This window comes from Podarcis melisellensis (assembly GCF_964234715.1).
Source record: "Podarcis melisellensis genome assembly, chromosome: 12".
NCBI classification, from domain to species: domain Eukaryota; kingdom Metazoa; phylum Chordata; class Lepidosauria; order Squamata; family Lacertidae; genus Podarcis; species Podarcis melisellensis.
This window is the reverse complement of record NC_138544.1, coordinates 32,712,484-32,727,435: the sequence shown is the minus strand read 5'-3', so window position 1 is coordinate 32,727,435 and position 14,952 is coordinate 32,712,484. Positions and strand designations below refer to the sequence as shown.

The window sequence follows — 14,952 nt, the reverse complement described above, 5'->3', positions numbered from 1 at the left end:
TGAGGGAGGTCCAGGGGAGTAGGGTGGAAATATGAAAAATTGTTAGAAAAAGTATACGTGGAAAAACCAATTATTATTATTTTTTTAAAGGCCTTTTTAGTCAGACCAAGTTCCTTGATTTGGTGGGTTTCTTGTTGCGGGTGGTTCCTCAATCCTGGGGCTATAACAGAAAAAGACCTCAGTTGTTGCTCCTCATTTTACAGTAGTAGGCGGCAGCACTCACAAGTTGTCTGTCATTAGTGAATCTCTTTGTATGGGAAGGTACATATGGTTCTGTTTATGATATTCAGTATTTACTTTTCTCCGTATTCTTTCTTCTTTCCAAAATTTAATAAGAATAAAATTAAAAAATAGCCCTAATCTGCTTGACCCTACCATAGCAAAGAGCCTTCACCCCATTACCAGACTCTGGAACTTTCTAGAACTAGGTTTTCTTTTAGGGCGAGTGTGCTGTAATATACATTATAGCTGACATTTCAACTATGTTTATTGCCCCTTCTCAAATGAAGTGGTCTGAGCAACTGGCATATCTGGGTTTTGTGCTACACCTCTACTTATCTCCCAAACTAGCAACATAGCTCAGTGCAATGTTCAATTAATTTTAGATTATTTCTAATTACCCACTGACACGACTTGTAAATGATACATTAGTGGAAGGGATGGCTTTGGGCAAATATAATAGTCTGTCAGTCTTCCCCAGAAGCTATAATTAAATCAAAAGATAAGAAGAGATTACTATAATTATTTTGACAGTGAACTGATAGAAGTGTGCCCAAGTGACACAGATTGAAGAGCACCAAATGTCAATTGCTTAGAAACAATTAGGGTAAAGCACGAAATGTAAACATGTGCTTATCTATCCTTAGATCTCCTCTGGGCTACTTGCTAAAATTGCCCCAATCATTGATGAGGTCTTAAGGTTCAACCAAACTCGGCACAGAAGAGGATTCTGATGACTGTGGTGGTTGTACATGATTTGTAAACTTGTTGGTCTTGTAGTTTGGGTACCACCAATGTCCAGTTCAGTTCTCAAAGAAGATTAGAGTGGCAGCAACAGGTTTTAAAGAAAATGTGCTCAGACATCAGAATGCAACATTTTTTCCTTATAATAAATGAAAGATGCAAAGCATATATGGTTCTGCTTTTGAAGGCAGAAAGTACTCAGAAAGCTTTTGAATTACATATTTCTCTTAGGTCCACATTTTGGTGTATTTATACTGTATTTCTTTAGCTGTTTATTCTGCAAGATGAAAAGTTCTTGTGTAAATCAGAAGCTTGCTTACCCCTACACCTCAAGACTTTGATCAAATTAAATATATCCCATAACCTTATTTCTGTTTTCTGGACATACCCCAGCCATCAACATGAAGCCTTAATGTTTGGATTGCCAAGGCTTTCCTCCTCTGCTTCCTCCCTGCTATGCTTCCAGGGTCACAGTTTGAGAAGTCACATATCCTTTTGATAATACCCATGTTGAATATCAAAAAGAAACAGGGTGACAGAGAACAGGGTACCACTGGCTGCCAAAAGTGGCAGATGAGAGACCCAGAATAGCAGGTTTGCAAGATGGCCTATCAGACAATGGCTAAATTTGGACAGCATGATAAACCATTGCTTATTGTGATGGAAATAACCCTAGTTGAGTCTTCGCTTGTGTGCTCTCCCCTCCTTTTCGATGACGTGGAGTTCTGAAGCCTTTGCTTCCATATTTTTATTAACCATAGTTTGTCATCCCTTCTGAACCCAGCAAACTATGGTTGATCTTTACCGTTACAAAAAAAAAAAGTCCAGTTCAAATCGTGTGTTTAAAAACTGGCTTATTTCAATAGAGAGTTAAGAGTAACCACAGTTTAGGATTTGGACATAATGCTAAACTGATTTATTGAAAGCTTCCAATCTTCGCCTCACAGCTGTACTGGGTGTGTTTTTGCCCCTGGCTTTCCTAGGCTTGTTCCTCTCCCTCTGAGCCATAGTTTAGCATTACATCTGAACAGAGACAATGTGTGGCACGGTTGTAAGCATGTTTGCTTAGAAGTAACTCCCACTGAATTACTCCCTACTAAATGTACAAGGTGTGAGGAAGAAGTATTCCTATGTCTTTTTACTCACCAGTTATTTCCTACACTATTTATGCATCTTAGGTGATAAATAAACCAGGAATTCCATCAAACGCCCTCATATTTGAGGTCAGCAGAAACTACACAGGATTTTCATATGACTTTACTTTCTGTGAGAAATGAAAAATAAAAGTGTTGAGAAAGGAAATGTAAAACCTGACTTAAGAGCCTTTTGTTTGAGTTTGGCTATGGACACTTTGTGAATTATTACAGACAATTCATTTTGACTTATCACACCGAGTTTCTTGACTTGGAAGAACCCCAAACACAACTGAGTTAACATAGGGATTGAGTTACCACTTACTTAAAAAGGAGGGTGGTCTCACCAGGGCAGAATGGAGTTCATTAACAGGCTGAGGCACTTTCTTTGTAGCTACCTGTGTTGTACTTAACCCTTTTAACATCAGACGTTTAGTTCAATCAAATACTTTTTGACAAAAATGAAAAGTGAGAATTCTCACATTGGATTTCTGACCTTGGATAAGAAGAAAATGATATTTATTGCTATTTATTATTATTTTTAATAGGATCCAAGTTCAAAGCTGTATGACTTACTATAAATTAACTGTGGTGAAGCAGGGCATTTAATCTAATTCTTTGTGCTCTCCATTTTTCATTTTATTTTATTTTTTACAAAGGAAATTTGCTTGTTTGAAACATTTTGTGTACTGACTAGGGCCAGATTTACGCTATCCTTTCAATCACTATTGTACCACTTGAAACAGTTATGTCTTTTCCCAAAGAATTGTTAGGAGATTCCCATTCCTTTTACAGAGCTACAGTTCCCAGGGAAGAGGCTTTGATTGCTAAATCACTTAGGGAATTGTAGCTCTCTTAACAACTCTCAGCTCTCTTTAACCAAAAATTACAGCTCCCAGAATTCTTTGGTGGAAGTCATGACTATTTAAAGTGCTGTCATAGTGCCTTAAAAGCATGGTGTGAATGCTACCTAGTAGACTGTAGAATGCAATGTGTGGAACGAAGAGAAGGGGGAATTGTGGAAGCTGTTTTACGTGACCCATAGTGTTCTTCAGTTTAAATTTGTGGTTTTAAATCATGTCAGGGCTCCTTTGAGATGTGCCTGGTATGGGATTGTGTGATTCAAAACAAAGTTGTATCTTTACAATGATGTTTCTGGAATTTATTATGCAGAATGCTGAAATACTTTCTGTTTGGTTCCATATGGTTGTCATCAAAACTCAGTTCACTTTATTTCTTACTGGGCGCTTCCAGACTGTTGCCATTTTGAGGTGGGATTCAATTACATACTGGCAAATTGAGGTAGCATAATTGAAGTTGATTTTGAGCTCTTGAGCAACAAAGCCACCCCCCTCATAGGACTTCTTACAGTAAGAAAAGTGATAGGAAAATGCGGTAGAAAGTGTGGGATGACACTGATAAGACACAACATTGTATAGCCTCCCCTCAAACGAATAAGGATGAATGCTTAATAAGCAGGTTGCTTGGGAAGAGACCATTGATGAATATTTGTATGGTATTAGACCAGTAAGTTGGTTAGCAAGTTATAAGGTTTGAACTCACTGGCCTGTAACATTGGTGCAGTCCCATAGAGATAAATTAAATAACGCACATGTAAAGGTCGTGATTCTGTCTTTTAAGTGTCTCAGAAAATAATCTGCTGGGTTGAGTTGCCGAAGTAAGCCACAAAGCTACGTAACACAATGTAGCTCTTTGAATTATTAAATTGTGTTACATAACTTTGTGGCCTGTTTAAGCAGCTCAACCCAGCAGATTTAGGGACACAGAGAGCAACGTCATTCCATCAGTTTGCCCTTTGCACGACACAGTTTAGGATGCAGGCCTTCCATTTTGAACAAGGCTGTATGTGAAGAAAATGGCTTCTCTTTAGAAAATGCAGCCACTGGGATTTGACACTCGCCGCAGCAGAGATTCAGCGCTCGTGCATGCTGCTGCTGTGTACCTGCATCATAAACTCCCTCCCGAAGTCTCTGGATTTCCTGACGCACCATTCTGCTCCTTTCAAGGACTTAGTACTTTTTCAATAAAAATAAATAAATTCAATTTGTGGCTCTATTTCAAGTCAGTTGGTTTGATGGTATAAGTAGAGCGGTACCAGTTTTGGATTTAGAGAGCTGTGTGGCTAAGTCTCTTTTCATGTGGTTGCCGGAGACATTCTTAGAAACCCCAAACATTTTTGAAGATCCTCAACTGGAGACATTCACAATTCTTCCCTCCCTTTTTACCATTAATCCTTCATGTTTTAACAAGCACTGAAGTTAAGGCAGCCTACACTCTTTCCTGTCAAATCGCCCTCCTTCCCTATATCATTTCTCTTGAATAAAGCAATCTGCTCCCTGTAGTCCATACTCTTGTAAATCAAAGGGATAGATGTCAACACATGCCATATGGAAATATAAACTTCCTTTTTTTAATTAAAAGGGATTTTGACATTTGGTTTGAAGTGTTTGGTTTTTTTCCTTCCCAAAAAACCCCCTCCTATGCAAAAGGCTATCAACTGTTTTTATTTTTAGTTAAAGTTAATTCCCCTCCCCGATACCGCAAATAATTTCCAGCTCCAGAATCTTTCCAGTATCCTTCCATAGCTCCTACGTAGAAGATAAGATAGCAAGTATTAAAAGCTGTCCACATCTGGAAGAATTCTCACTTCTGAAAAGACATGATTGTAAATATGTTGCCTTTTATTGAAATAAACTTCTGATGCCTTTCTTTCTGACATGTTTGCTGTTTAAATTACGGAAAACCTTTTATTTTCTCCTTATTTAGCATATGCCAGTACTGTCATCCTATTATGCAATGGTAACACAGAGAAGTCTGAAACAAATGGAAACTGCTTTGTTTTGTCTTTTGTTTTCTTTTTGGGGCAAAATTCGGATAAGATTAGGGACCTTATCAGTATTATTCTTACTTTCATCCCACAGGATTTTGAAGACATTGTTAAGGTGAACAAACTTGCAAGAACTGACATGCAGGGGTCAAATAAAAGCTCCATACGGGGCAATTGTAGCTCTTTATCTGAGCCAAGACATTTGAGAGAGTGGGAATAATTTCTCTCTTTAGCCGTTATGATTTTATAAGCCTCTGTCAATGCTCACTTTATAACTCTAAGCTATAATGCATGCTATTTCCTTATCTGCTGATGTCCACTTGGCTACTGTTGTCAGAAGATAATGCTTTGTTCCATTTGGTAAAGACTAAGGAGGAAATGTGCCGGTACTTTGAATCAAGCAGAGCTGATTTTTTTTATCAGTATCCAGAAAATCTGGTCCTAGACGGTTGTACCCAAGGAAATTGTCCTGTTAGAGCAAGGATGTTCTCACGCACAACAGCACTTCCTCCCCCTCTTCCTTCGTGCCCCTCCAAATTTATGATGGGAGTTCTCCCAAACACCTGGAGCAAATTTGAGGTGGGGACAAGGAAAAGGGAGAGAAAGGGAGACTTGTTACACAAGTGAAAGTCCTTCAGTGAAAGTCCGGTTGGTGGCTACAACCCACTAACTGGATTCAGCAGTTTAGTTCTTTTAAGGCCAGTTTCCTAGCTCTGATCCCACCCCCACCCCCCATTTCCAAGGAAATCTAGTTCTGGAAATTGGATTTGAAATGTAATTATATGGGGCCCTTTTCAACTGTCTGAAATGGGCCCTAAGAATAGGGTTGCCGTACTTCCGGAATTTTCTGGACATACCCGGAAAACTGCAGCCTCCAGTATCCTGGAGGAAATTGACGAAATGTCCGGGAAAATCAACAAGTTTTCTGTCTGGATTTTCACTTTTTGAAATATGGCAACCCTACCCTAACAGGACTAAAACGAGATGCTTCTAGGTGCCTCTAAAACCCCATGGTGCCATTAAGAGTGCAAACAGACCTACAGGCCACCATGTCTTCTGCACACATGGCCTAAATCACGGAACAGCACTGGCCACGTGTGTTTCTGTAATATGGAGGTGCCTGGTGTTTGCTTTGTCAGAAGCTGGAAATACTTCTAAACTCTTCGCATTTCCAGTGCCCACAAATGAAATATTGTTTCGCGGCCCACAGAATGCCCCAGGGAGTGACATTTCTGAAGAAGACACTTCACCAAATGCAAATCTAAATCTCATATTAGAGTAATATTTATTTAGCACTCTCCTCCAGATGGGTCCAGGCAATGGCTGGCAGAAAGCCATCCTGATACATGAACACCAGTATGCGCAGCCAGTTCACACTTCCCATGTGCACATCAGATGTGGGTCCTGAGGTCAGGCTTCCCAACCAAGATAATGTAAATTACTATCTGTTGCAAGCATATCCATCTGCGGTTAAAGGGATGTGCCATCACTAATCCAAATCTGGCCTGCATTAATTCTTCAAAATAAAAAACAGCCTTACCAGGCACAAACGAACATTTTTAGATCTGTATGTACTGCACACAGTAAAGGCAGAGCAAAAATGAGACATGAGGACACAGTAAAAGTCCTGCTGGATGAGACTAAAAGTTCATTTCATCCAAATTTCTGTTCCATTGGTGGCAAGCTGAACGCCTCTGGGATGCTTAGCACATCCCCTCAAATGAAAGATAAAGGAATATACTTTTTATTTAGAACCAGTTTGGCATAGTTCAGACCAGGGTTCAAATCTCCACTCAGCCATTAATTTCTCTGAGTTACCATGGGTCACCATCTCTCAGCCTAATCTACCTCAGGGGGTTGTTGCTGCTGTTGTTGTTATTTAGGATATGATGTACAGGGCAGAACCTTGAGTTTCTAAGAGGAAAGGTAGAATATATAACAAATAATTTGGGCTATTCTGCACTGTGAAAAAGTACACAAAATTTTATTGACTTTCCAGAAGAATATAATCCTAACAGATCACACTGTCCTGCAACCAGGGCTATTAGCCACTTCTGATTATTGCAAATCACACCACAAATACATGGTGCTCTTTCCTCTTCAAGACATTATTTAATAAGGCAATGACTACAACCAAAGAACCTCTTCCAATGTAAAAGAACCCATATGTTTTGTACATCTTACCTTTATTCCCAGTTCCATAAATGTGGAGCTCTTGTTGAATGCTGCAGATTTGGTCTTCTAATTCAGCCGTGGAAACATTTCTACATCAGAGTGCTGTGTATATTAGGCAGGAAGCTGACATGAAACTGATGTACCATCTTGACAATTCCAAAAAGGGATGGGCATACAATTTTAGGCAGATGCACCTTCTAAGTTCATTGGGGCCTGGAAGAGCATTACAGTGTAGACACGCATTTGCCTCAGCCCTGCACACTTTGTTGGATCAGGGCCCACAAGTCTTCGGCGTGTTTTCTCCTTCACATGGGAACGATGCTGTAAAACAAGAGTGAAGAACCTTCAGATGTTGGAATACAGCTGCCATCATCCCTGAACCATTGGGCTTGTTGGCTAGGGCTTATTGGAGTCCAGCAGCACCTGGTGGTGTCCCACCCTGCTGTAAAGTTTTCCAAGAACTTCCCATTGCTCAGGAAAAGCCTTTTTCCAGTTACTCGCTATAACCTGTCTGGCTGCAGTTACCATCAGTTTTACTGTAAAAATGCAGAAGAGCTAGGGGTGAACCAATGGAGAAAAAAAGCTGAATAATATTATAATTTTAGAATATCTAACTGTGAAGATACACAGAATGAAAGGGTTTAAGGTCAGTGAGAAAGAGGAGGATTGGTTTGAGAAGATATTGAATTATTTGGGTAGGTTTGAACAATTTGGGGCAATTAAAATGTTAAAAGTTAAATAAACCTTGTGGATGGAGGAGTGTTAACGTATATAAAATTGTACATATGGTTGATTTGAATATGTTACTATTGATTATTTATGCCCAATGTATCAGCCACCTGGGGGGATTCACTGTGTTTTGGCTTGTTGGTAAAAAAATAAAAATTTTAAACATTAAAAAAAAGAAAGAAAAGCAAAGCCTGAAACTATTTTCTGTATTCTTCAGTATCCAGGGCTATTTTTCTATCAAAACATTAGGGCAACCTAACTGCCATTTCAGAGAGTGCACTGTATTCAGCACTACAGATATTGGCTTTAAAAAATCTGCTGCTATTGTCACACAACGTTTGTCATTAGTGATAAAGCATGTGGTTGTCTGATTAAAGCTTTGATATGAAATGATAATACATCAGACCTGGTCTTCAAGAGTTGTTGCGGCCTGTAGAAATGGAAGGGCAGCTCCACAGCTGCTGATTTTCAAGGGCTCTCTGTTCCTGTGCCACCTATCACAACGGATATTTCTGCGGGTAAACTTGTGGAAGAGGGCACCCTCTGAAAATGATGGAAACTACATTTTTTGATGTTGCACTTGACCACTGATGAAACTACACTGCTTGGTGGGCAAGGCAGCAGGAAATAACAGCATCAGATAAGCATATGAAACTTTTAGCAGAGTAAAGGGGAATGGGGGATATTTGATTAATATTTCAATTAAAAAAAACACTTTAGCTTGTTGGAACACCTTAATCAGGTATGGGGAGCCTGTGCCCCCCCAACCCCCCAGATGTTGCTGGACTACAAATCCTATTTCCCCCATATCTCACCATATTTGCTGGGGCTGATGGTAGTTGGAGTCCGACAGCAAATGACTGGATACTGGTTCAGCATCGCTGACCGAAAGGGTGGAAAGACTGAAAAGAAAGTTAAATTCATGCATACAGATGCATGTGTGAAGCAGCCCTATATTTTGAAAGGTTTTTCAAAGAACAAGGCATCAAAGGAATATTTGCTTCAGAGTTTTAATTCTAGGATTATTTTTCTAATAGAAACAAAAGAAAGAAAGAAAGAAAACCCTTCATTATTTTATCCCTTTTTTCTTTTTCTTCTAGTCTTCTGTGATGTCTGTCTGCTTCGCCCGGTTTCATCCAAACCTAGTTGTCGGAGGGACCTATTCTGGCCAAATTGTGCTGTGGGATAATCGGAGTCACAGGAGGACACCAGTTCAGCGCACACCCCTTTCTGCAGCTGCTCACACGGTAAAGGGTTAAACTCATCATCATTATTTTTAAAGACAAATGTCAATAGCAGGATGTTGTAGTGTAATATTTTTGTACGCTAAATAAAAAAATTAAAATAAAGAGCTTGTACTTTTGAATAGTAAGTGACAGGGTAGACTATCAGGGCTACAAATTCCTTGCCAAGGCAGGGCCTGGGCCTGTAATTATGTCGCTCTGCTGGTTGTCTTGCGTACCCCTGCTCCCCATCTATGACCATTAGGACTGTCATTTTTGTTTGTTGTTGTTGTTTAGGCATTTAGTGGTGTCCGACTTTTCGTGACCCCATGGACCAGAGCATGCCAGGCACTCCTGTCTTCCACTGCCTCCCACAGTTTGGTCAAACTCATGCTGGTAGCTTTGAGAACACTGTCCAACCATCTCGTCCTCTGTCTTCCCCTTCTCCTTGTGCCCTCCATCTTTCCCAACATCAGGGTCTTTTCCAGGGAGTCTTCTCTTCTCATGAGGTGGCCAAAGTACTGGAGCCTCAGCTTCACGATCTGTCCTTCCAGTGAGCACTCAGGGCTGATTTCCTTCAGAATGGATAGGTTTGATCTTATTGCAGTCCATGGGACTCTCAAGAGTCTCCTCCAGCCCCAGAATTCAAAAGCATCAATTCTTCGGCAATCAGCTTATGGTCTGGCTCTCACTTCCATACATCACTACTGGGGAAACCATAGCTTTAACTATACAGACCTTTGTTGGCAAGGTCTGTCTCTGCTTTTTAAGATGCTGTCTAGGTTTGTCATTGCTCTGTCTCTGCTTTTTAAGATGCTGTCTAGGTTTATCATTGCTTTTCTCCCAAGAAGCAGGCGTCTTTTAATTTCGAGACTGCTGTCACCATCTGAAGTGATCATGGAGCCCAACAAAGTAAAATCTCTCACTGCCTCCATTTCTTCCCCTTCTATTTGCCAGGAGGTGATCGGCCCAGTGGCCATGATCTTTGTTTTTTTGATGTTGAGCTTCAGACCATATTCTGTGCTCTCCTCTTTCACCCTCATTAAAAGGTTCATTAATTCCTCCTCACTTTTCCTGAAGCAAGTCCAAGGGCAGTGGGTAAGCCAACCACTGTATGGAAAGGCCAGAAAGCGCTGCACCTTTCCTTGGTGCCTTGATGCAATTCAAGGGAAGAGTGCTTTTCCAGGATCTGGCAACCCTGATTTTGAAGATAGATTCATTTTCAAATACAGTACCGTGTCCGTGAGTACCTGACAGAAGTTCTGATGTTATTCTGGTTGAATGGTCCTGCTGTGTTGAGAAATCTGTGACTTAACAGTTGCCTCTTTGAGGAGGCTGTCATCAGTGTCCTGGGAAAAAGAGAGAAACTGATAATCCACTTCCACTTTAAAGGAGAACAGCAGTGACTGAATCCTTCTAAATCGTTGAAGTCTAGAGCATCCCCTGAGGCAAAGAGGGTAAAGTTGCTGAGTTCTGGATTCATAAGGCAGACACTCAACCTTTCTGGATTCATTAAGTGGCCAGATTTCTGCTGAAATAAACATGAGAAGCTCGTCTCATAATTTCTTCATTCCACCCCTTTCTAAGAACAAACTGCAATTGTATGGAAATGGGGACATTCAAAGTTTCCTGTCCCATTTTTGCACTCAGAAGCTTCTCTGTAAGCAGCTGTTTGCTCTGCCTGAGGAGGAAGGGGACACACATTTCCATATTGCTTCCTCCCATGAACCAAGTAACTGCATGGAGGGTGGTAATTTAGAGGGGAGGGTTAATCACCAATATCGGTAGTGTCACTTTCCCAATCAAACTAGCAGCCTCCCATCCAATGGCTGAATTTAGTTACAGAATAAAATAAAACCTGGATATGAGTCTTGATCACCATGTGTAATATGTAGCTTAGCCCTGTGAAAATGGGTATGTTGATACTATACCTTAAATTGACTTTTAAAAGAAAAAAAATAAGATCTCGGTGGGGTGGGGGGAGGATATAATCACCATAAAATATGGCAAGTTATGATTATTTCACAGATCACTTTGCACGAATTGGACTACTAATGCTGGCAGATTGTGGGATGCAGTGTAAATTGCACCGGCTCCTTCTATGGTTTTCTGTCAAAAATCATTAAAAACTTGGCAGTTTTGAGTGCTTCGTGGGGGAATGGACAGTAACAAAGCTTGCTATTTGTTAGAAATAATGAGATGCTGTGATCACCCAACAAATATCCTGGGGCTTTCAGGTCCAGGTTGAATTAAACTGATTTTGGTCATTGCTGAATTCGAAAGTCATGATCTAAAAATTGTGACATCCGAGTGTAAAAGATGAATTGTGGTAGCAATGAGGTTAGCGGGCAGCCATTTATTTAAAAAAGGAATATATTGCTCCAAATTTCTGGCATCAGAACACTTGCCGTGCATGAGCAATGCACATCTTAGAGTTAGGTCAATTTAATAAATCCACTGATGGTGTTCCTTTGATGACTAGTCACCAAGCTACACTTGTAAACATTGTCATTTTAGGAAGATGACTTAGTAATATAGGAAGCTTGTGGAGACTATGCAGGTCACTCAAAATGTTGACCTAGTGTCGAAGAAACTGATTTCATCCTCCCCCCACCTATTAACACTTGTCAATCCCTGCTGACAAGTCTATACCTGGGACACAGGAAATGTGTGCACTAGAAATCACAACTGTTTCAGCTGGAACACAGAAGATGCATTCATAAGCATATGTTGTGTGCATATTACGTGTCAAATTCAAACTACTACAAGGATCACATCAGATCATGGTTAGAGGAGTCTGCCCTTCAGGATAAGCAGAAATTAAGACCTAGCTTTTATCATGTGTTCATCTTACATTTCAGTTATACCAAGCTTTTAAATGACTCCGTAAACCTGGGAGCAGAATGGATTGCTTGTCTTACCTCCAGACCCACTTAACACCCACCAGTTGGACAAGATGTTTGCCTATGGATTATGCAACTGCTTCCTGGGATTATTAGGGACTAACATTTCTGTGGTTTGGGTCTACACATGTTGGTCTTTATGTGCATAAGCCCTATGTAGTAATTATATTCAATGCATGAATTTCAGGTGACAGGATAGGCAGCAATGGTGGAGTGAGTAAACTCTTTGTAGACTCATCTAAATTATTTGTGTAAAGTGAAAGATTTCAAATATTGTTCTGTGTAAGCCACTTTCCCCATCCATTATTGTAGTAGACTTCAACTTTTTCAGACACAGACTACCTTTAACCCAAACGTGCATTTAGAGATCCATTTCTGGGAAGTGCTGCTGTTACCGTATTTTTCGTCCCATAGAGCGCACCGGCCCATAGGGCGCACCTAGTTTTTTTGGGGGGAAATAAAGGAATTCCCCCCTTTATTCCCCCCCTAAACCAGGTCGGGGAATCCAAACCAGGTTGGGGAACAGTGGGATGGCGGCGCTGCGCCTTCCCGCTGTCCCCCGAGCTTGTGGGCTGCAGGCTGCTGCCCGCAAGCCTTGCGAGCCCGCGGGACCTCCTGCTGGGCTCACAAGGCTTGCGGATAGCTTCCTGAAGCCTGGAGAGCGAGAGGGGTCGGTGCGCACCGACCCCTCTCGCTCTCCAGGCTTCAGCGAAAGCCTGCATTCGCCCCACAGGACGCACACACATTTCCCCTTCATTTTTGGAGTGGAAAAAGTGCGTCCTATAGGGCGAAAAATACGGTACCTTTTTCTTAAATTTATATCATGTCATTCCAAAGAATCCCACCTTGTACCGCCTTAAATCAGGCCATGACCTGGTAGTGAGTCCCAACTCATCCTCTGGAGAAACTAGGTGTTCCCTTACCACCCCATTTCGTATCTTGGACTGCAGCTTCCTCCTTACATCGTTTATTCTGTTATCTATCACCAAGTTGGGCACTGCTTTCCTTTTGGGTAAAGACAGAGGCAAAGTAGATGTTGAGCAATTCCTCCTTTTCTATGTGAGCCAAGAGCATTTCTCTGTCTTCTCCATACACAGGACCTACCACTTGCTTGTTCTTCCTCTTGCGTCAAACATGGCTGGAAAAAACCTTTTTTATTTTTAAGTATTCCTGTCTTTTTCTTGATGTGCATGATTTATTTATTTTATCCCCAACTTTCCTCCAAGGAGCTCCAGTATGGTGTACATGGTTCTCGTCTTCCCCATTTTATCCTCACAACAACCCTGTGAAGTAGGTTAAGGCTTGTCTTGTGAGTGGTTTAATTCATTAGCTGACTGCGTCTTGCAGCATCCTGGAAAGCCATGGGTTTAAGTGTGCTGATTCTGCCTTGAGACTGAGGCAACCCATTCAATTCCACCAAAGCAAGCCATTCGGTAATGCAATACTCACTTTTAAAATTTAATTTTAGTCTGTATGAAAACAAGATTTGCTCCCTTCCCCCACTGGAAAATACGTCCCATGTTGCCACCAACCGCTGGCTTCCAAATTTCCTGAGCTTATCCCTCCGTCTTGGTGCCAGGATTCACAAGGGAAGAGAGTCCCACCACACATTACTCACTAATTTCCTTTCACACCCACCACACATCTGCATTTGGGATAACAGGAAATTTTAATTAAGCTTTTAAAAACCCTCTAGCATGATGATTTCATTTCCAAAATAAATAAAAGCAAGATGGCATCTTCTCCTCTTGGGAAAAGAGAGAGCCCAGCAAGATTCTCCTCAAAGTACAGTTGGCGTTTCCCCTCCCACCGCCTCCCACTCTGCGCTCGAAACATCCCTTTCAGTTCTGCAGTGAGACTTATTGCTTATGAAATTGACAAGTGACAGCTCTGATTAAAGCCAGACACTGCATAAAGAGAGCGCTGCAAGGAAAACAGGGAGGCATCCTCGTGCTACTGAATGGTGCTCCACCTATTTGAACTTTGCCTCCTTTCGCCCCTGATGTTCCCTGCTTAAGAGGACCATGTTACCAACCTGTATAAGCACCATAGTGAGGAGGGCAAATGTTCAATAAGCTTTGGTATGAACTGACTCTTGGCTGGGTTGATTTCATAGAGGCACATGCGGAAGGCCAGCTCTGGCTGGTGGAATGAGTAAGAGCTGAGCAAGGGTGGCAATGGAATCGAATAACCCCGCTGGTGCGCGCGCACACAATTAGCTTTCTTGTCATGCTGTTTTTCATGTACCCATCCGTGAAACCACATATGAAAAAGATCCAATGGGATTTAAAATGAATATTAAGTCCATATAAGATGCTGTAGTCAAATATGCCATCTAACTTTGATTGACCTGCCTTTATTAAGGCAATTTCTGGAAGGCAGGACTGACTAGTCGGGGTTTTTTGCTCTTTTTGCAAGCCCTCTGGCAGCAGGGGGGGAACACCAGGACAAAAGATGGGATGCCCACCCCTGTCATGCATGCGCAGGCTACACATCTAATGCACACCTCACAGAGAGATACAAATAGACAGACAGAAACACACAAATCCAGGGGAATATGCAGTCTGTTAAATACATACCACAAACACACATGCAGATAACACACATATAGAGAGGCAGGCAGACACACAGGCCAAACATCACCTCCCTCCTACCACTCATCAGATGTTTGATCAGCCTATTTGGCCAGAATGAAAGCTGATATGCATGTACACCACTTTCCTCATCCTTGTGCTTTACAAATGTTTTAGACTACAACTCCCATCATTCCCGGCAGTTGTCCATGCTGGCCGGCACTGATGGGAGGTGGAGGCCAACAGCATCTGAGAGGCAGCAAGTTCAGGAAGGCTGGTGTACATGATTGGTGTTATATTCAAACATGTGTTCTTAAAGCCCAATTGCCGCTTGGCTTATGAAAAAGCAGCTTTCAAAGAGGACAAGTTAGGCCACATCAAGTTTATTGAACATTGATTCTGATT

At 41.4% G+C, this 14,952-nt stretch overlaps 1 protein-coding gene across 6 annotated transcripts in view; it reads left to right on the top strand.

Annotated features, from left to right (window-relative positions):
- DYNC1I1 (dynein cytoplasmic 1 intermediate chain 1) overlaps positions 1-14,952 on the top strand; it is a 219,519-nt gene that overhangs the window by 146,829 nt on the left and 57,738 nt on the right. For all 6 annotated transcript variants that reach the window (XM_081882855.1, XM_081882857.1, XM_081882858.1 and 3 more), the window contains one exon: positions 8,949-9,095. In XM_081882855.1, coding sequence (XP_081738981.1) covers positions 8,949-9,095 — 147 coding nt within the window. The remainder of the gene's footprint in view (positions 1-8,948; positions 9,096-14,952) is intronic.